The following is a 23195-nucleotide window of genomic DNA, read 5'->3' on the forward strand; positions in this document are numbered from 1 at the left end:
GAAGCCAATTTCGATTGGATATTGAATTCATGACATTTGGTAAATAGGGACGAAATATAGTGTATTTAGGTGACGGTGGGTGATGTTCTGGTGTGCATGCCCCGAGGCCACGACGACAAAACGCGTGTGTGTGTGCCATAAACGCGCCTTTCTGCGACCTCAGGCGATAGAGAAACCCTGGTTTTTGATGGATCACGCCAATGCTGGAATTCACTCTACACAGTATTCTAATGAGTGATGTCCATATTGTCACATCCACAATGGCATGGACATTAGAATCAGTCGAATTGAAGTTTTCAAACGAAACAATGTTTTTGTTCAGTGTGTGGAATTAAATTAAAAGTCATATCCACGTCTTTCTATGGTTTGGCTATAATTAATTGCGTATCAAGCTTCAATAAAGTTTGGTTGTTGAACTGAAATAGTTACCTAAATTGTTAATTTAACAAAACATGTTGTCACCTGCTGTCTCCCCAACGCGGGTGAGGGAGCGACAGAGGTAAAAAAATAAAGGTAAAATAGTAAATAATAATAAATAAATAGGGTTCGAAGTGTCCGGATATCTTGCGCATGCCCACTTCAGATGGGATGGTACAGTATCCGCGGTGATGCGACCGGCCAAATCATTTTATTCTCTCCATTCAGACAATGTATAGTTAACAACTATGCGAGTGGCAAGGACAATCATCGGTATTTACAAAGACATATGCTAGTAACATGTCGCGTAAAAGTAATGTCAGTTTCTTGTCCATTTTTTCGTTGGAAAATCAGTCAGTCTTGAGCCTTGATTTATCTTGTTTAACATACAAGGAAGCGCATGTAAGGTAGACAGTGAAATGTGCAAAATATAATTGAGAAAATATGATTTTTATCAAGGCAATGATCCTCAACGGACAAGGGATTGTATTTCTTCTTTCCTTTCTAATAAACACATTATTTTGTCAAAGCGAAGAGGCATCTTGCCATGGAGCTTTTGATATTTATTTCGTTTTAGATAGGTAAGTATTCTAGCCTCTAAACTAAATGGAAGATGTCGTTGATATGAACGTGACTTCTTGTTCTATTTTTTTTATGTTGAAGTATCTTGTATCAACATAATTCAATAGCATCTATCAGGTGTCAGAGTGCACGTATCAAACATTTTATTATCAAGTTATGTGTGTGAAAAAAACAAATGTGTAACAAGTAGTCAAAATGCTAATGTAAATAGTATTAAAATGACTAATGTTCTTTTTCAGTCTGTATAGTCCTCGTATGGGTTTGTTTGGTTTAGAGAGTTCCATTGTGTGCTCTACAGGTCTGGTAGTGTGTATGATAACTGGGGAGAGATCTATGAGTTTGTGGAGCAGCTCACCAACCGCTTTGTGAGGTAAACTGTCTATGCTCTCAGGTCAAGCTCTCTATGAGGTTACATTTGCTTTGAACATGTCACAATCCATCAGGACAAAACCCACACAACTCTCTCTCTCTCTCCCTTTCTCTCATGATACAAGTTTTCAGTATATTGACTGTTTGAGCCCCTTTTATCAATGATTTACCAAGGGCATGTTTTCACAGCTGGAATCAATAGGTAAACTGTAGTAAACACGGCCCTGTGAAAGTGGGGCATATCTTTATCGAGTAGAAGCCTAGGCATTTAACAAAAAGTAGGTCCACCGAACACTAGGATACTGCATGACTGGGATTATTTTTAAACTTAATAATGGGGTACTAAATTTAACTCCACAAAACATTCGGCACATCTGGCTGTGGTGGCAACTGGTGTATAATTGTAGGCTAATGTAGAAAAAAATGGTTAGCCCCAAAGGGTGTGGGGAATAGGGCTAAGTAAAGCTACTAGTGTAGTCTTTTAAATACAAAATGACCAGTCATTGCTGGAGTTAATCTGCTTCTGCATCTTCTTGGGTGTTTAATCCCATTTATCCCCTTGTGTATCTGTGTTTGTTCTAGTCCAAAGATGAGAGTTTCCTTCATAGTTTTCTCATCTAGAGCGGAGGTGATTCTACCACTAACTGGAGACAGGTACTACTACAATAAACATATTTCACCTAACGAGACAGCACACACACTCTCTCGCGGTACACATCATCTCTCAGATAATATAGGACCTAAAATGCATATTTCTCGTTCCTTTGTAGGTATGAAATAGAGGAAGGCTTGAAAAAGTTAAGTGAAATCAGACCAGCTGGTGAAACATACATGCACGAAGGAATGAAAGTGGTATGAAGTTTTGATTCGTAGCAGTTATATATATTTTTGTAGTTGTACTGTATGTGTTGTCCACATTATGTGTGGTCCTTCTGTAGCTCAGTTGGTAGAGCATGGCGCTTGTGACGCCAGGGTAGTGGGTTCGATTCCCGGGACCACCCATACGTAGAATGTATGCACACATGACTGTAAGTCGCTTTGGATAAAAGCGTCTGCTAAATGGCATATATATTAAAACATGGCTTCCTACATGTAGGCTTCAGAGCAGATAAAGGCCCAGGTCACACGGTCATCCAGCATCATCATCGCTCTGACTGATGGGAAACTGGAGGTCTATCCCTATGAACTGACAGTAGAGGAGGTAATGCCATTATAATAGACTGTGATGAGCAATAACATAGTACTTACTTTGCTTTGAGCTCTTACTAGTACACAGCTATTTTCCATAAATTCATCCATTGGTTCTCTCTTTTTGTTTCAGGCTAACGCGGCCAGGGAGTTTGGTGCTAGAGTGTACTGTGTCGGTGTGAAGGACTTTGATGAGAGACAGGTATGATTTTGAAGTCTCACTTTATCAATTGTAGGCTGGAGAAGCCGTCACAAACTGCACACAGCCATGCACAAACAGTATCCCTGCTGAAATATTGGTTTACATTGAAATCTGTTGGATAAGCATGCACAATGCTGTAACAGCTGATTGATATTGATAACATAGTGAAAGGAAAATGAGAGTACCAGTTTAATGATTTGATCGTCTGTCCCTCTCAGCGAGCGTTAGCAGTCTGGACAGGAAGTCCGTTGTACTGTAATCATCTAATAAGATCACGATCGTGCCAGCCCTGCTTCCTGTTATAGTTTCATTACATTAGATGAGAGCCTTGGAAACCAGGCAGGAAAACATCAACAGAGAGACAGAGTAATGTACTGATGTACGTTAGATGTGGGAAGGCAATCTCTCAGATGTTGTGTAACATCATAGAGTATGCTTGCGTTCTTATCTCTACAGCTTGTTGACATTGCAGACAGCAAAGACCAAGTATTCCCAGTGCTGGCTGGATTTCATGCACTCAAAACCATTGTGAATTCGGTGAGGTCAGAATAATTACATAGAACAATATGTCAGAATAAACTTTAAGACACATACCATGTAATTTACATCATCGTTATTTATATTTTTCACAGATTTTGAAGAAATCCTGCACAGAAATATTCAGTATAGAGCCCACTAATGTTTGTGTGAACGGTATGTTGCAAAGATTTAGTTTGTCGTTATACTGATTAAATGTGATCAATATTGGTTAACATTATTATTAGTTTGTTCCCGAAAATCCTAACATTGTGACCCTCCATAACATTCCAGAATCTTTTAACATTGTGCTGAGAGGATATGATTTCACCCGTGGGAGGAGCCAGGAGGGAGTAATCTGTGTTCTCACAGTCAACCAGAAGACCTACAGTTAGTATACCCTACCACAAGCTCCATAATGCATCACATTCTGCATTCCAATATTGACACACCAACCTACTGTAAGAGTGCAAATTGACAATAACACCCCCTAACCGCTTGTTACATCACATTCATTCATGTATATTACCAGATGCCACAGTCCTTTGTAGTTGTACACCAAACAATGCACTTCAATGCCATTCCTCAGGATTCAATCAATTTCACCATGGAAAGATGTTGGTCACCCTGTTCATTCTGTAGCCATACTAATAGAGTAATGAGGCCATGGAGTGAATGTTGGGGCTCACTATTTTCCCAAACCGGAGAGAACAGAACAGTGTCTTATTTAGTAGCTAGAGAACAGAGACGTCATTCTGTAGCCAGCTGAGTGCATGGAGCTGGTCTCTGTCTCATTGCTTAATATAGAACATAACAAACAATGTGTCTTCACTGAGAGGGAATAGAGATCACCCCCCACCCTCCCTTTCACACTTTCTCTCGCTCCCCACAACCCCTCCCTCTCGCTCTGTCTCTCTTTCCCTCTCTCCCAGATGAGAGCCCTAGTGTGGTGCAGGATGGCTATCTGTTGTGTCCAGCACCAGTGCTGCATGAAGTCGGACAGTAAGTGCTGCACTTGATTCTCTCCTTGTGGAACTTCCTGTAGCCATAAATGGCCAGTGAGCTACTGAGTGCGTTCAGATGGGCAGATCAAAGGAATGGCATGTTGTCTGTTGGTTGCCGTGAGAGAAGAACCATGCTGAAACCCAAGCTCCACTGTCGAAGAGTACACACACTTTCATTCAGGGTGGGCAGTTGGTTCGACGGGTAACGGATCGATTGCTTTATAAAAACAACAAAATAAAATAATTCAAGTATAAAAATAGAATAGAAGTTTGGTGGAGATTGGAGAATAAATGCGGTTCAGTCCTATTCCATTACAGTTACCTGCCTGGTTTCGTAATAAAATATCAAACGAATAGGCTGAACCAATGTGTAGTGGTGAGACACACCAAAATGGTTTGGCATACTGTCATTTAAACAGTTTAGTACATGAGGATGTTTTTGTGAGACTTTGTGACCCTGTTAGTGTTTACTCACTGGGCAAAAACGCATTGTATCAACTTTGTTTCCACGTCATTTCAACCCCCAAAATCTATGTGATAACGTTGAATCAACGTGTCAATCTGATTGGAAAAGCACAAAAAAAGTCATCAACATGAGGGCAATTTTTTGCTCCCAACTTTTACCCTAAATCCAATGACATGGTGACACTTGTTGTTGATTTTACTTTGAATTCACGTTAGTTGACAACTCAACCAAATGTTAATCAAAACTAGATGTTGAACTGACGCCTGTGCCCAGTGGGTACCCACCGTTGACCATGTAATAGTGTTTACCCTGCCACCAGCATGCCTGTTTGCTATGGCACAGTGCCCTGGCATTTCAACGTTTGGTCTGCCAGGCCGATTCATCAATTAAGTTCGACTTGACCTACTTTGTTAGTCTCTTTCTCTCTCAGCAATAACATAGAAATGGGCTGGATTTCCTTTCTCTCTCAATAGATCGATAGATGTGCTGATCAGCTTGAACAAGGGTCAGTCCTACATCTCAAGTCCATTCACTATCTACGCTACAGAATGTGTGAGTATCAGTATTACAGACAACGCCAACACTCAAAACAAACAGCCTCACTCCACTGACATTCAGTTTGGTCAGTCTTAGTTCACCAAAGTCTAGTCTGATAAAGTCCATTAAATATTTAAGCAATAAGCCAGAGGATGCGTGGTATATGGCCAATGTACCTCGGCTAAGGGCTGTTCTTAAGCACAATGCTACGTGGAGTGCCTGGACACAGCCCTTAGCCGTGGTATATTGGCCATATATCACAAACCCCTGAGGCGCGTTATTGCTATTATAAACTGGTTACCAACATAATTAGAGCAGTAAAAATACATGTTTTATCATACCCATGGTATACAGTCTGATAAACCACAGCCTTCAGCCAATCAGCATTCAGGGCTTGAAAAACCCAGTTTATCAAGTATTATATATTATATTTATGTTTGGTATAAAGTAATCTGTTCAAGTCTGTGTTGCGTACCGGGCTGCTTTGTTTACCATTCAGACTCAATGAGGGATTCAGATCAAATGTATATTCCACAAGAGGGAAATTAACTTGGTCATGTGCTTAAAAAGATGGTACATAAAACATGAAAACACAGAAAGTACACAATAGAATTCATTCAGAGTTCTATAGCTACACATTTAAAGTGACAGTGTCTCCTGATGCAGTCTGATGGGACAGTGGTGCTGGTGCTGGTCTTGGTCCTCCTCCTGTTACTGGCTCTGGTTCTGCTGTGGTGGTTCTGGCCGCTCTGCTGCACTATTGTGAGTGGTTCAACACAGCACTTTTCCCCTTGAAAAATAGAAACAGTATGAGTGAATCAGTTAAAATGGTTGTTGGTTGATAGTATATAGTAATAGAAGAAGGCTTCTATTTTACAGGTGATCAAGGACCCCCCTCCCTGTCGCCCCCCTCCTCCCCCTCCTCCACCAGTACCTGTGAGTGGACTGTCGCTTAGATCCTTAAGACTGTTGTTTAAATCAACATGAATGTCAGTTCATTCAGCTCTTCACAGGGTTAATGCAGTGGTTTCACTGTGTCTCCTCCAATAGGAGCCTGAGGAGGACCCTCTACCCAAGAGGAAGTGGCCCATGGTGGATGCATCCTATTATGGAGGAAGAGGTATCGGAGGAATGAAACGCATGGAGGTATGTCAGAATGAGTATTACCCCATTCAACCCCATCTATTTGGGCTGCACTATATCTTGACACTGAGTTGTGTTACTTTATTTTGAGTGATGTTAGTAACTCTAAAGGTCTGAATGGTTATTTTGTGCTACAAAAAAATATATAAACAGTATAAAATGAAAGGTGAAGTGTATAAAATAACCTAATGTAAAGTGTGTATTAGGTTCGATGGGGAGAGAAGGGTTCCACGGAGGAAGGTGCACGGCTAGAGAAAGCTAAGAACGCAGTGGTCACAATGGTGGAAGAGGAGGTGGATGAAACCATTGGAAGAAAACCAATGCCTCATAGTCCACACCCCACCTATCACATCCCAGAACAGTCCAGATGGTACACACCCATCAAGGTCAGTTCGGATGCTTTCAAACCCAGTTGACAATGGCAGTCAGTAACTGACTTGATGTCTTTAATATTTTTTACCGGTTTCATCATATCTTTTTTTAGACTGGTTTCATCACCACAATTCTCATTGTTTCTTTCTCTCAGGGGCGTTTTGATGCTCTAGTAGCATTACTCAGGCGCCAGTATGATCGAGTTGCTGTCATGAGACCAACAGCACAGGACAGGGTAAGGTACCCCCTTCTATAAAGGTTTCCAGATTACTTCCTGAATGGACTGCATTTAAATGGGATTGACCAAACCCTGACTGCAACAAAAGAAAGAGAAAGGAAGAGAGAGAAAGAGAGAGAACAGAAGAGAAAGAGAGAAAAGAAGAGAAAGAGAACGAGAGAAAGAGAAAGAGAGAGAAAAGAGAAAGAGAGAAAAGAAGACTGAGCTCGCTGTTTGGTCATTGTCATTCAGTTTTCACACGTTTAGTAACCTTGTCTAGCTCATCAGTGGTGAGGGGTAGTAAGGGAGAGAAAGAAAACCTAGAAGGTTAGTTATGACTCTCCACTGAGAGAAGAGGATGGATGTCCATGTTGGTGTGACTGGCCACCCTGACCCTTAATGTCTACAGTGCATTAGGAAAGTATTCATTCCACTTGACTTTTTCCACATTGTTACGTTACAACCTCGTTCTAAAATGGATTAATTAAAAATATATATTTTGTGAAGTGCACCAATCCCCCCTGCAGCAAAGCACCCCCACAACATCATGCTGCCACCCCCGTGCTTCACGGTTGGGATGGCGTTCTTCGGCTTGCAAGCCTCCCCCTTTTCCTCCAAACATAACGATGGTCATTATGGCCAAAGAGTTCTATTTTAGTTTTTTATCGGACCAGAGGACATTTCTCCAAAAAGTACGATCTTTGTCCCCATGTGCAGTTAGTTGCAAACTGCAGTCAGGCTTTTTTTATGGTGGTTTAGGAGCAGTGGCTTCTTCCTTGCTGAGCGGCCTTTCAGGTTATGTCGATATAAGACTTGTTTTACTGTGGATACAGATACCTTTGTACCTGTTTCCTCCAGCATCTTCACAAGGTCCTTTGCTGTTGTTCTGGGATTGATTTGCACTTTTCGCACCAAAGTACGTTCATCTCAAGGAGACAGAACGCGTCTCCTTCCTGAGCGGTATGACAGCTGCATGGTCCCATGGTGTTTATACTTGCATGCTATTGTTTGTACAGATGAGCGTGATACCTTCAGGCGTTTGGAAATTGCTCCCAAGGATGAACCAGACTTGTGGTCTTGGCTGATTTCTTTTGATTTTCCCATGATGTCAAGCAAAGAGGCACTGAGTTTGAAGGTAGGCCTTGAAATACATCCATAGGTACACCTCCAATTGACTCAAATGATGTCAATTTGCCTATCAGAAGCTTCTAAAGCCATGACATCATTTTCTGGAATTTATCCAAGCTGTTTAATGGCACAGTAAACATAGTGTATGTAAACTTCTGACCCACTGGAATTGTGATACAGTGAATTATAAATGAAATAATCTGTCTGTAAACAATTGTTGGAAAAATTACTTGTGACATGCACAAAGTCGATGTCCTAACCGACTTGCCAAAACTTTAGTTTGTTAACAAGACATTTGTGGAGTGGTTGCAAAACAAGTTTTAATGACTCCAACCTAAGTGTATGTAAACTTCCGACTTCAACTGTATGAAGAGCAGTTAATCAAGGAGGTGATGGAGTCCAGTGAGTCTCATTATGCACGTAACGCTGTAACGCTTATGTAACGCTTATGCACGTGACAGGTGTGCGCCCTAACGAGCAGCCTGGTGACCTAGAGGCCGGAGAGGGAGCACACGTGACAGACTGTATTTGGGGAGTTTCTCCCAATTCTTCTCTGCAGATCCTCTCAAGCTCTGTCAGGTTGTTTGGGGAGCATCGCTGCACATCTATTTTCAGATCTCTCCAGAGATGTTAGATAGGGTTCAAGTCCAGGCTTTGGCTCGGCCACTCAAGGACATTCAGAGACTTGTCCCGAAGCCACTACTGCATTGTCTTGGTTGTGTGCTTCGGGTTGTTGTCATGTTGGAAGGTGAACCTTTGCCCCAGTCTGAGGTCCTGAGTGCTCTGTAGCAGATTTTCATCAAGGATCTCTCTGTACTTTGCTCCATTAATCTTTCCCTCGATCCTGACTAGTCTCCCAGTCCTTGACTCTGAAAAACATCCCCACAGCATAATGCTACCACCACCACCATGCCAGGTTTCCTCCAGATGTACCGCTTGGCATTCTGGCCAAAGAGTTCAATCTTGGTTTCATCTGACCAGAGAATCTTGTTTGTCATGGTCTGAGAGTCCTTTAGGTGCGTTTTGGCAAACTCCAAGCGGGCTGTCATGTGCCTTTTACTGAGGAGTGGCTTCTGATGTCCACTCCCCCGATTACTCAGTTTGGCCAGGTGACCAGCTCTCGAAAGAGTCTTGGTGGTTCCAAACTTCTTCATTTTTATGAATGATGGAGGGCATAGTGTTGTTGGAGTCCTTCAATGCTGCAGACATTTTTTGTTACCCTTCCCAAGATCTGTGCCTCGACACAATCCTGTCTCGGAGCTCTACGGACAATTCATTCAACCTCATGGCTTGGTTTGTGTTCTGACACTGTCAACTGTGTGCCTTTCCAAATCCAATCAATTGAATTTACCACAGGTGGACTCCAATCAAGTTGTAGAAAAATCTCAAGGATGATCAGTGGAAACAGGATGCACCTCAAGTTTGAGACTCTGTTTTTTATTTTTAATAAATTTGCAAACATTTCTAAAAACCTGTTTTCACTTCGTCATTATGAGGTATTGTGTATAATTTGATGAGGAAAAACAATTATTTAATCAATTTTATAATAAGGCTGTAAAGTAGCAAAATGTGGAAAAGTCAAGGGGTCTGAATACTTTCCGAATGCATTGTATTATCACCATTATGTGAGGCCTCTGCCCTGTCACAGTTAGTAAACGAAGATGGGGGGGATGTCATACTGTGTTCTTATACTCTGTCACACCGTGTTCGTGTAGTACGTGTTAATTAAGACACTGATCATTCATACTATTGTCCTGTCATTATAGACCAGACACTCTAGGTAAGTGCAGGATGCTGGTCATCCTCTTTCCATTAGTAAGGAAGGTGGGGTCTGTCTGGGGTGTCAGTTCATGTGATAATACTATACTGAATTTGTTCTGAATTAATACACTACATTTACTATAACAACCTTTTGAAATAAATGTTTTATTACATGGTTATGGTTTTGTAAGTTACAGGTCAGTTGAGGTCAAATGTAACTTATTATTATGGTGCCAGATTTCGGTTTCAACTTAAAACTGCAACCAAAATGTACTATTTCAAGCAAAACTCCGTAAAACATCTTGGCTTCAATAAGTAATTGATAAATGTGAACACTGAACAGGCATACTAGCTGTAAGCATGCGTTTAAACATGCACCAATTCCTCTTCCTGGTGTGTGGCTATAAGAGGGCTGGTACTTACAGTGGCTTTCGAAGGTATTCCCACTTGGCATTTTTCCTATTTTGTTGCCTTACAACCTGGAATTCAAATGGATTTGGGGGGGGGGGTTGTATCATTTGATTTCCACAACATGCCTACCACTTTGATGATGCAAAATATTTTTAATTTGTGAAACTAACAAGAAATAAGACAGAAAAACAGAAAACTTGAGCGTGCATAACTATTCAACCCCCCAAAGTCAATACTTTGTAGAGCCACCTTTTGCAGCAATTACAGCTGCAAGTCTCTTGGGTATGTCTCTATAAGCTTGGCACATCTAGCCACTTGGATTTTTGCCCATTCTTCAAGGCAAAACTGCTCCAGCTCCTTCAAGTTGGATGGGTTCCGCAGGTGTACAGCAATTCACAATTGGATTGAGGTCTGGGCTTTGACTAGGCCGTTCCAAGACATTTAACAGTTTCACCTTAAACCACTCAAGTGTTGCTTTTGCAGTATGCTTAGGCTCATTGTCCTGCTGGAAGGTGAACCTCTCATATCTCTGGAAGACTGAAACAGGTTTCCCTCAAGAATTTCCCTCTATTTAGCACCATCCATCATTCCTTAAATTCTGACCAGTTTCCCAGTCCCTGCCGATGAAAACATCCCCACAGAATGATGCTGCCACCACCATGCTTCGCTCTGGGGATGGTGTTCTCGGGGTGCTGCTGGTACACTCTGTTTATCATATATGCATAGTCACTTTAACTATACATTCATGTACATACTACCTCAGTTGGGCCAACCAACCTGTGCTCTCACACATTGGCTAACCGGGCTATCTGCATTGTGTCCCACCACCCACCAACCCCTCTTTTACACTACTGCTATTCTCTGTTCATCATATATGCATTATCACTTTAACCATATCTACATGTACATACTACCTCAATCAGCCTGACGAACCGGTGTCTGTATGTAACCTCGCTACTTTTATAGCCTCGCTACTGTATATAGCCTGTCTTTTTACTGTTGTTTTATTTCTTTACTTACCTATTGTTCACCTAACACCTTTTTTGCACTTTTGGTTAGAGCCTGTAAGTAAGCATTTCACTGTAAGGTCCACTGTAAGGTCCTGTTGTATTCGGCGCACGTGACAAATAAACTTTGATTTGATGAAAGGTGTTGGGGTTTGCGCCAGACATAGCGTTTTCCTTGATAGCCAAAAAGCTATCTGATTAATGCCCTCCTTGCCTGGTCCATGAGTTTTGGCAGGTTTGTTGTGGTGCCATATTCTTTCGATTTTTTAATAATCGATTTAATGGTGCTCTGTGGGATGTTCAAAGTCTCCTTTGTCTTCATGGGGCCGCTTGCTTAGTGTTGTTGCAGACTCTAGGGCCTTTCAGTGTATATATACTGAGGTGTATATAGGTGTATATAAACAGGTGTATATATACTGAGATCATGTGACAGATCATGTGACACTTAGATTGCACACAGGTGGACTTTATTGAACTAATTATGTGATTTTTGAAGGTAATTGGTTGCAACAGATCTTATTTAGGGGCTTCATAGCAAAAGGGTTGAATACATATGCACGCATCACTTTTCATTTTTTTTTTTTTTTAATTCTTTGAAACAAGTGATTTTTTTAAATTTCACTTCACCAATTTGGACTATTTTGTGTATGTCCATTACATGAAATCTAAATAAAAATCAATTTAAATTACAGGTTGTAATGCAACAAAATAGGAAAAACACCAAGGGGGATGAATACTTTTGCATGGCACTGTATCTGCTCTATACTCGCCTGGGATAACGATGGGGGCTCCCTTCTTGACCGAATGGGAGTGGCTGTCTGTTCAGCCAGTTATACTCTCGTGCTTGATTGGCTAAAATTGATGTTGTGTCAATGCCCCGGCCCATTCACCATCTCCTCCTTCCTTACCCATTACAGGCTGCCTCAATTGAGTTTAATTATGATATATTATTGTAAATACCAACTCTGCATTGTTCAAAAATGTCCATGATATGCCACGTATATAGCGACTCCCATTAGGAGCTCATTTTGTAACTGATCTACCTTATTTATCTGAGAAACAAGTCCATTCATGGTGGGGAGAATGGGTAGATGCAGCCATGCACTATTGTTCATGAGGATTAGGCTGATATGGAGGTGGGGCTGGGGAGGTGTTACTGCTGTAATGAAATATAGTGTATGCCAAGGAAGTACTGCTGTACATTTTTTAATAAGTGTAGAATACAATAGGTACATTTAAGCCTAACTGCTCTCTATTGTACAAAATGATGTGTTCTTAATAACTTACCTGGTAAAGTGAAAGGTTTAAATGGAATAAATAATCTGCATTTTGTTTTGTTTCAGGGGCGCTGTATGAATTTCACCCGAGTTCCCAATCATTAGGTCAAACACACCATAATCTGTGGACTATGAGGCTATGGAGAGAACAGGAGCCCATAGCCGTGGGAAGAGTGGGTGCTGAGGGTGCTGAGGGTGCTCTCGGCCCCCTGAAGAAAAAAATATATAGACAAAACATTTATTAATACATATTTTATTTTTATTTATATATATTTTATATTTTAAATACTTCACAAAAGTAGTACACTGGGGCTTTACTAGTCCTGGATTTGCGGACCGATATAGCCGTCTGTATCAGCACCCCCACCCTCAAACTACTTCCTGCGGCTATGCAGGAGCCTATGGGCAACATACCTAAAACATCCAACTGTAAATGTGCCTCTCCTAGGACTTATTATTTAACATGTATTTATCTGGAATAAAACAGGGCTGTTCAGTAGCATTCAACAATGTTAGCTTGCTTACTTGCTATAAAATCCTCATGTCACCGTTTCATTTATTGTCAGGAGTCATTCAAGTTCATGTCTGTTTATTGGTCATATAAACATGATATACGTGGATATACAATTAAATACTTAACTTACAGTTTCACCTCTTGACAATAAAACAACAATCGTAAGTAATTAAGTGAATAAAAGAGTACTAAAAATAAAGCTCAGTGAATTTTAAAAAATTGGTACAAAATGTTGAAATTTTTTGTACACAGTGTATTTCTCTTATTTTTTATTCAAGCTCTGCTGTTTCAAATGTGGTTTTCTAAATAAAGATTTTTCAACATTCTGTGGAAAGATTGTAAGGATTTCACTTTCAAGTAAAACTACAACAGGGTCATATTTTTCGAAAGCTGCAGGCCAAATCTCATTCATGTTGCTAAATGCCATAATACAAATCACATTGTTTATCTAATCCCCTTGACCTAATGCTTATTGTACATAAACACCCTGCTTCGGTTTCCAGGCCCTGAGGACAAACAGAACAAGAGAGAATAATGTCAGATCCGCGTTTTATTTTCTAGAGGAGGTATTTATGGGAAAGACTATTATAATTGCAGAATGCAATGGGCTTGATACACATAATTTGCATGTAAAATCCAATGGGAATCCCCAAATAATTGATTTACATGATAAAAATGTACATAAATAAACAATACGCCTACTCCTAAATTTTCATCAGTCTATGTGGCTACTTATTTTCCCATCATTGTAGCTGCCTATGATGTGATCATAAAATCTGGTGAATTTGCTAATCTACAGTACCAGTCAAAAGTAACAGTTTTCCTTTATTTTTACTATTTTCTACTTTGTAGAATAATAGCGAACACATCAAAACTATGAAATAACGCATACGAAATCATGCAGTAACCCAAAAAAGTGTCTAACAAATCAAAATATATTTAAAATGTTAGATTTTTCAAAGTAGCCACCCTTTGCCTTGATGACAGCTTTGAACACTCGTGGCATTCTCTCAACCAGCTTCATGAGGAATGCTTTTCCAATAGTCTTGAAGGAGTTCCCACATATGCTGAGCACCTGATGGCTGATTTTCCTCCACTCTGCGGTCCAACTCATCCCAAACCATCTCAATTGGGTTGCGGTCGGGTGATTGTGGAGGCCAGGTCATCTGATGCAGCACTCCATCACTCTCCTTCTTGGTCAAATAGCCCTTACACAGCCTAGAGATGTGTTGGGACATTGTCGTGTTGAAAAACAAATGATAGTTAGTCCCACTAAGCGCAAACCAGAAGGGATGGCGTATCGCTGCAGAATGCTGTGGGAGCCATGCTGGTTAAGTGTGCCTTGACTTCTAAAAATATCACTGACAGTGGCACCAGCAAAGCACACCCACACCAGCACAACTCCTCCTCCATGCTTCACGGTGGGAACCACACATGCAGAGATCATCCGTTCACCTACTCTGCATCTCACAAAGACACAGCGGTTGGAACCAAAAATCTCCAATTAGGACTCACCAGACCAAAGGACAGATGTCCAAATCAAATCAAATGTATTTATATAGCCCTTCGTACATCAGCTGATATCTCAAAGTGCTGTACAGAAACCCAGCCAAACAGCAAGCAATGCAGGTGTAGAAGCACGGTGGCTAGGAAAAACGCCCGAGAAAAGCCAAAACCTACGAAGGAACCTAGAGCTGAACCAGGCTATGAGGGGTGGCCAGTTCTCTTCTGGCTGTGCCGGGTGGAGATCATAACAGAACATGACCAAGATGTTCAAATGTTCATAAATGACCAGCATGGTCAAATAATAATAATCACAGTAGTTGTCGAGGGTGCAGCAAGTCAGCACCTCAGGAGTAAATGTCAGTTGGCTTTTCGTAGCCGATCATTAAAAGTATCTCTACCACTCCTGCTGCCTCCAGATAGTTGAAAACAGCAGGTCTGGGACAGGTAGCAGGTCCGGTGAACAGGTCAGGATTCCATAGCCGCAGGCAGAACAGTTGAAACTGGAGCAGCAGCACGGCCAGGTGGGCTGGGGACAGCAAGGAGTCATCATGCCAGGTAGTCCTGAGGCATGGTCCAACGGCTCAGGTCCTCTGAGAGAGAGAAATAAAGAGAGAAAGAGAATTAGTGAGAGCATACTTAAATTCACACAGGATACCGGATAAGACTGGAAAAGTACTCCAGATATAATATACTGACCCTAGCCCCCGACACATAAACTACTGCAGCATAAATACTAGAGGCTAAGACAGGAGGGGTCAGGAGACACTGTGGCCCCATCCGATGATACCCCCGGACAGGGCCAAACAGGAAGGATATAACCCCACCCACTTTGCCAAAGTACAGCCCCCACACCACAAGACAAGGCCGAGTATAGCCCACAAAAATCTCCGCCACGGCACAACCCAAGGGGGGGCGCCATCCCAGACAGGAAGATCACATCAGTGACTCAACCCACTCAAGTGACACACTCCTCCTAGGGACGGCATGAAAGAGCACCAGTAAGCCAGTGACTCAGCCCCTGTAATAGGGTTAGAGGCAGAGAATCCCAGTGGAAAGAGGGGAACCGGCCAGGCAGAGATAGCAAGGGCGGTTCGTTGCTCCAGAGCCTTTCCGTTCACCTTCACACTCCTGGGCCAGACTACACTCAATCATATGACCCATTGAAGAGATGAGTCTTCAGTAAAGACTTAAAGGTTGAGACCGAGTTTGCATCTCTCACATGGGTAGGCAGACCATTCCATAAAAATGGAGCACTATAGGAGAAAGCCCTGCCTCCAGCTGTTTGCTTACAAATTCTAGAGACAATTAGGAGGCCTGCGTCTTGTGACCGTAGCGTACGTGTAGGTATGTACGGCAGGACCAAATCAGAGAGATAGGTAGGAGCAAGCCCATGTAATGCTTTGTAGGTTAGCAGTAAAACCTTGAAATCAGCCCTTGCCTTGACAGGATGCCAGTGTAGAGAGGCTAGCACTGGAGTAATATGATAAATTTGTTTGTTTCTAGTCAGGATTCTAGCAGCCGTATTTAGCACTAACTGAAGTTTATTTAGTGCTTTATCCGGGTAGCCGGAAAGTAGAGCATTGCAGTAGTCTAACCTAGAAGTAACAAAAGCATAGATATATTTTTCTGCATCATTGTTGGACAGAAAGTTTCTGATTTTTGCAATGTTACGTAGATGGAAAAAAGCTGTCCTTGAAACAGTCTTGATATGTTCGTCAAAAGAGAGATCAGGGTCCAGAGTAACACCGAGGTCCTTCACAGTTTTATTTGAGACGACTGTACAACCATTAAGAGTAATTGTCAGATTCAACAGAAGATCTCTTTGTTTCTTGGGACCTAGAACAAGCATCTCTGTTTTTTCCGAGTTTAAAAGTAGAGTGTTTGCAGCCATCCACTTCCTTATGTCTGAAACACATGCTTTTAGCGAGGGCAATTTTGGGGCTTCACCATGTTTCATTGAAATGTACAGTTGTGTGTCATCCGCATAGCAGTGAAAGTTAACATTATGTTTTCGAATGACATCCCCAAGAGGTCAAATATATAGTGAAAACAATAGTGGTCCTAAAACAGAACCTTGAGGAACACCGAAATTTACAGTTGATTTGTCAGAGGACAAACCATTCACAGAGACAAACTGATATCTTTCTGACAGATAAGATCTAAACCAGGCCAGAACTTGTCCGTGTAGACCAATTTGGGTTTCCAATCTCTCCAAAAGAATGTGGTGATCGATGGTATCAAAAGCAGCACTAAGGTCTAGGAGCACGAGGACAGATGCAGAGCCTCGGTCTGATGCCATTAAAAGGTCATTTACCACCTTCACAAGTGCAGTCTCAGTGCTATGATGGGGTCTAAAGCCAGACTGAAGCATTTCGTATACATTGTTTTTCTTCAGGAAGGCAGTGAGTTGCTGCACAACAGCCTTTTCAAAATAAATTGAGAGGAATGGAAGATTCGATATAGGCCGATAGTGTTTTATAATTTCTGGGTCAAGGTTTGGCTTTTTCAAGAGAGGCTTTATTACTGCCACTTTTAGTGAGTTTGGTACACATCCAGTGGATAGAGAGCCGTTTATATAATCAGAAACTTTCTGTCCAAAAATGATGCAGAAAAATTAATCCATGCTTTTGTCACTTCTAGGTTAGACTACTGCAATGCTCTATTTTCCGGCTACCCGGATAAAGCACTAAATAAACTTCAGTTAGTGCTAAATACGGCTGCTAGAATCCTGACTAGAACCAAAAAATTTGATCATATTACTCCAGTGCTAGCCTCTCTACACTGGCTTCCTGTCAAAGCAAGGGCTGATTTCAAGGTTTTACTGCTAACCTACAAAGCATTACATGGGCTTGCTCCTACCTACCTCTCTGATTTGGTCCTGCCGTACATACCTACACGTACGCTACGGTCACAAGACGCAGGCCTCCTAATTGTCCCTAGAATTTCTAAGCAAACAGCTGGAGGCAGGGCTTTCTCCTATAGAGCTCCATTTTTATGGAACGGTCTGCCTACCCATGTCAGAGACGCAAACTCGGTCTCAACCTTTAAGTCTTTACTGAAGACTCATCTCTTCAGTGGGTCATATGATTGAGTGTAGTCTGGCCCAGGAGTGGGAAGGTGAACGGAAAGGCTCTGGAGCAACGAACCGCCCTTGCTGTCTCTGCCTGGCCGGTTCCCCTCTTTCCACTGGGATTCTCTGCCTCTACCCTGTTACGGGGGCTGAGTCACTGGCTTGCTGGGGCTCTCTCGTGCCGTCCCTGGGGGGTGCGTCACCTGGGTGGGTTGATTCACTGTTGTGGTCGGCCTGTCTGGGTTGCCCCCCACCTTGGGTTGTACCGTGGCGGAGATCTTTGTGGGCTATACTCGGCCTTGTCTCAGGATGGTAAGTTGGTGGTTGAAGATATCCCTCTAGTGGTGTGGGGGCTGTGCTTTGGCAAAGTGGGTGGGGTTATATCCTTCCTGTTTGGCCCTGTCCGGGGTGTCCTCGGATGGGGCCACAGTGTCTCCTGACCCCTCCTGTCTCAGCCTCCAGTATTTATGCTGCAGTAGTTTATGTGTCGGGGGCTAGGGTCAGTTTGTTATATCTGGAGTACTTCTCCTGTCCTATTCGGTGTCCTGTGTGAATCTAAGTGTGCGTTCTCTAATTCTCTCCTTCTCTCTTTCTTTCTCTCTCTCGGAGGACCTGAGCCCTAGGACCATGCCCCAGGACTACCTGACATGATGACTCCTTGCTGTCCCCAGTCCACCTGGCCATGCTGCTGCTCCAGTTTCAACTGGCCTGGGCCCTAGGACCATGTCCCAGGACTACCTGACATGATGACTCCTTGCTGTCCCCAGTCCACCTGGCCATGCTGCTGCTCCAGTTTCAACTGTTCTGCCTTACTATTATTCAACCATGCTGGTCATTTATGAACATTTGAACATCTTGGCCACGTTCTGTTATAATCTCCACCCGGCACAGCAAGAAGAGGACTGGCCACCCCACATATGCTCTCTCTAATTCTCTCTTTCTTTCTCTCTCTCGGAGGACCTGGGCCCTAGGACCATGCCCCAGGACTACCTGACATGATGACTCCTTGCTGTCCCCAGTCCACCTGGCCATGCTGCTGCTCCAGTTTCAATTGGCCTGGGCCCTAGGACCATGTCCCAGGACTACCTGACATGATGACTCCTTGCTGTCCCCAGTCCACCTGGCCATGCTGCTGCTCCAGTTTCAACTGTTCTGCCTTACTATTATTCAACCATGCTGGTCATTTATGAACATTTGAACATCTTGGCCACGTTCTGTTATAATCTCCACCCGGCACAGCCAGAAGAGGACTGGCCACCCCACATATGCTCTCTCTAATTCTCTCTTTCTTTCTCTCTCTCGGAGGACCTGAGCCCTAGGACCGTGCCCCAGGACTACCTGACATGATGGCTCCTTGCTGTCCCCAGTCCACCTGACTGTGCTGCTGCTCCAGTTTCAACTGTTCTGCCTTATTATTATTCGACCATGCTGGTCATTTATGAACATTTGAACATCTTGGTCATGTTCTGTTATAATCTCTACCCGGCACAGCCAGAGGAGGACTGGCCACCCCACATAGCCCGGTTCCTCTCTAGGTTTCTTCCTAGGTTTTGGCCTTTCTAGGGAGTTTTTCCTAGCCACCGTGCTTTTACACCTGCATTGTTTGCTGTTTGGGGTTTTAGGCTGGGTTTCTGTACAGCACTTTGAGATATCAGCTGATGTACGAAGGGCTATATAAATAAATTTGATTTGATTTGATTTGCAGTAGTTTGTGTCGGGGGGCTAGGGTCAGTTTGTTATATCTGGAGTACCCCTCCTGTCCTAATTCGGTGTCCTGTGTGAATCTAAGTGTGCGTTCTCTAATTCTCTCCTTCTTTCTTTCTCTCTCTCGGAGGACCTGAGCCCTAGGACCATGCCCCAGGACTACCTGACATTATGACTCCTTGCTGTCCCCAGTCCACCTGGCCATGCTGCTGCTCCAGTTTCAACTGACCTGAGCCCTAGGACCATGCCCCAGGACTACCTGACATGATGACTCCTTGCTGTCCCCAGTCCACCTGGCCATGCTGCTGCTCCAGTTTCAACTGTTCTGCCTTACTATTATTCGACCATGCTGGTCATTTATGAACATTTGAACATCTTGGCCATGTTCTGTTATAATCTCCACCCGGCACAGCCAGAAGAGGACGGGCCACCCCACATATGCTCTCTGTAATTCTCTCTTTCTTTCTTTCTCTCTCTCGGAGGACCTGAGCCCTAGGACCGTGCCCCAGGACTACCTGACATGATGACTCCTTGCTGTCCCCAGTCCACCTGGCCATGCTGCTTCTCCAGTTTCAACTGTTCTGCCTTGTTATTATTCGACCATGCTGGTCATTTATGAACATTTGAACATCTTGGCCATGTTCTGTTATAATCTCCACCCGGCACAGCCAGAAGAGGACTGGCCACCCCACATAGCCTGGTTCCTCTCTAGGTTTCTTCCTAGGTTTTGGCCTTTCTAGGGAGTTTTTCCTAGCCACCGTGCTTCTACACCTGCTTGCTGTTTGGGGCTTTAGGCTGGGTTTCTGTACAGCACTTTGAGATATCAACTGATGTACGAAGGGCTATATAAATAAATTTGATTTGATTTTTTCCATGTGAATATTAAAGTCACCAAAAATTTGAATATTATCTGCTATGACTACAAGGTCCGATAGGAATTCAGGGAACTCAGTGATGAACGCTGTATATGGCCCAGGAGGCCTGTAAACAATAGCTATAAAAGTGATTGAGTAGGCTGCATAGATTTCATGACTAGAAGCTCAGCTTGTAAATTGAAATTTGCTATCGTAAATGTTAGCAACACCTCCTCCGCCTTTGCGGGATGCACAGGGGATATGGTCACTAGTGTAACCAGGAGGTGAGGCTTCATTTAACACAGTCAATTCATCAGGCTTACGCCATGTTTCAGTCAGGCCAATCACATCAAGATTATGATCAGTGATTAGTTCATTGACTATAATTGCCTTTGAAGTAAGGGATCTAACATTAAGTAGCCCTATTTTGAGATGTGAGGTATCACAATCTCTTTCAATAATGACTGGAATGGAGGAGGTCTTAATCCTAGTGAGATTTCTAAGGCGAACACCGCCATGTTTAGTTTTGCCCAACCCAGGTCGAGGCACAGACACAGTCTCAATGGGGATAGCTGAGCTGACTACACTGACTGTGCTAGTGGCAGACTCCACAAAGCTGGCAGGCTGGCTAACAGCCTGCTGCCTGGCCTGCACCCTATTTCATTGTGGAGCTAGAGGAGTTAGAGCCCTGTCTATGTTGGTAGATAAGATGAGAGCACCCCTCCAGCTAGGATGGAGTCTGTCACTCCTCAGCAGGCCAGGCTTGGTCCTGTTTGTGGGTGAATCCCAGAAAGAGGCCCAAATATCTACAAATTCTATCTTTTGGGAGGGGCAGAAAACAGTTTTCAACCAGCGATTGAGTTGTGAGACTGCTGTAGAGCTCATCACTCCCCCTAACTGGGAGGGGGCCAGAGACAATTACTCGATGCCAACACATCTTTCTAGCTGATTTACACGCTGAAGCTATGTTGCGCTTGGTGACCTCTGACTGTTTCATCCTAACATCGTTGGTGCCGACGTGGATAAAAATATCCCTATACTCTCTACATTCGCCAGTTTTAGCTTTAGCCAGCACCATCTTCAGATTAGCCTTAACGTCGGTAGCCCTGCCCCCTGGTAAACAGTGTATGATCGCTGGATGATTCGTTTTAAGTCTAATACTGCGGTAAATGGAGTCGCCAATGACTAGGGTTTTCAATTTGTCAGAGCTAATGGTGGGAAGCTTCGGGAGGAGTAGAGACAAGAGAAGGCTTGGCCTCAGACTCCACCTAGCTGCTTAATGGGGAAAACCGGTTGAAAGTTTCTGTCGGATGAATGAGCGACACCGGTTGAGCATTCCTACAGCATTTCCCTCCAGAAACCATGAGAAAGTTGTCCGGCTGCGGAGACCATGCGAGGCGATTTATACTAACGTTACTATCTGTCCTATTCATCCTTTCGTTCACTGAAATTACCCTTGCCTAACGATTGTGTCTGAAGCTGGGCTTGTAGCACAGCTATCTGCGCCGTAAGGCGATCGTTCTCCTGTATATTATGAGTACAGTGACTGCAATTAGAAGGCGTCATGTTAATGTTACTACTTAGCTTCGGCTGTTGGAGGTCCTGACAAACCACGTCCAGATAAAGCATCCGGAGTGAAAAAGTTGAATGAAAAAAAGTTGAGTGAGGGAAAAACCAAAAATATAAACGGTAATTAAAAGGTAAAAACCGTAAAGTTCTCAGGTAGCAAAGTAAGGTTGGCAACAAATGCACAGCAACACGTAAACAAGTCTGCAAGTTCCACAGGTCTAATGTCCATTGCTCGTGTTTCTTTGCCCAAGCAAGTCTCTACTTCTTATTGGTGTGCTTTAGTAGTGGTTTCTTTGAAGCAAATCAACCACGAAGGTCTGATTCACGCAGTCTCCTCTGAACAGATGATGCTCAGAGGAAACCCTAAAAATGGTCAGACTCCAGTCACCCTAGTCATAAACTGTTCTCTCTGCTACTGCATGGCAAGCGGTACCGAAGTGCCAAGTCTAGGTCCAAAAGGCTTCTCAACAGATTCTACCCCCAAACCATAAGACTCCTCAACATCTAATCAAATATACTACCCATACTATTTGCATTGCACCACCCCCTCTCCTACTCTTTTACGCTGCTGCTATTCTGTTTATTATCTATGCATAGTCACTTTAACTCTACATACATGTACATATTAACTCAATTATCTCGACTAACCAGTGCCCCTGCACATTGACTCTGTACCGGTACCCCCTGTATATAGCCTCACTACTGTTATTTTACTGCTGCTTATAAATTATTTGTTACTTTTATTTATTTTATTTTTTACTTAACAGCTATTTTTCTTCAAACTGCATTGTTGGTTAAGGGCTTGTAAGTAAGCATTTCACTCTAAGGTCTACACCTGTTGTATTCGGCGCATGTGACAAATGTAAGTTGATTTGTTTTGATGTGTCTGTTACTTGAACTCTGTGAAACATTTACAAGGGCAGCAATCTGAGGTGCAGTTAATTGCCGATTTCTGTGGCTGGTAACTCTAATGAACTTATCCTCTACAGCAGAGATAACTCTGGGTCTTCCTTTCCTGTGGCGGTCCTCATGAGAGCCCGTTTCATCATTGTGCTTGATGGTTTTAACGACTGCACTTGAAGAAACTTTAAAAGTTCTTGACATTTTCCAGAATGACTGATCTTCATGTCTTAAAGTAATGATGGACTATCATTTCTCTTTGCTTATTTTAGCTGTTCTTGCCATAATATGAACTTGCTCTTTTACCAAATAGGGCCATCTTATGTATGGCAACCCTACCTTGTCACAACACAACTGATTGGCTCTAACACATTAAGAAGGAAAGAAATTACACAAATTAACATTTAACAAGGCACACTAGTTAATTGAAATGCTTTCCAGGTGACTACCTCATGACGCTGGTTGAGAGAATGCCAAGTGT

The 23195-nt window shown here is 42.9% G+C and overlaps 1 protein-coding gene across 1 annotated transcript; it reads left to right on the top strand.

The window, feature by feature from the left end:
• Positions 1–581: 581 nt before the first annotated feature.
• On the top strand, positions 582–13437 carry LOC118391535 (anthrax toxin receptor 2-like). The gene is made up of 17 exons (XM_035783024.2): positions 582–998; positions 1298–1369; positions 1951–2022; positions 2139–2220; positions 2465–2569; positions 2690–2758; positions 3215–3295; positions 3391–3451; positions 3569–3664; positions 4207–4276; positions 5218–5296; positions 5948–6043; positions 6161–6217; positions 6332–6427; positions 6631–6810; positions 6951–7031; positions 12664–13437. Exons 1-17 carry the CDS (start codon positions 862–864, stop codon positions 12700–12702), a joined length of 1473 nt encoding a protein of 490 aa, XP_035638917.1. The 5' UTR covers positions 582–861; the 3' UTR covers positions 12703–13437.
• The last annotated feature ends 9758 nt before the right edge of the window (positions 13438–23195 follow it).

This window comes from Oncorhynchus keta, chromosome 12 (assembly GCF_023373465.1).
Source record: "Oncorhynchus keta strain PuntledgeMale-10-30-2019 chromosome 12, Oket_V2, whole genome shotgun sequence".
NCBI lineage: Eukaryota > Metazoa > Chordata > Actinopteri > Salmoniformes > Salmonidae > Oncorhynchus > Oncorhynchus keta.

Excerpts from the sequence above, each read along its gene's own strand:
- LOC118391535 (XM_035783024.2), top strand. The coding sequence starts at position 862 with ATGATTTTTATCAAGGCAATGATCCTCAACGGACAAGGGATTGTATTT. Across the intron at positions 999-1,297 it reads ATTTATTTCGTTTTAGATAG|GTCTGGTAGTGTGTATGATA; the intron begins GTAAGTATTCTA and ends TGTGCTCTACAG. Across the intron at positions 6,811-6,950 it reads GATGGTACACACCCATCAAG|GGGCGTTTTGATGCTCTAGT; the intron begins GTCAGTTCGGAT and ends TCTTTCTCTCAG.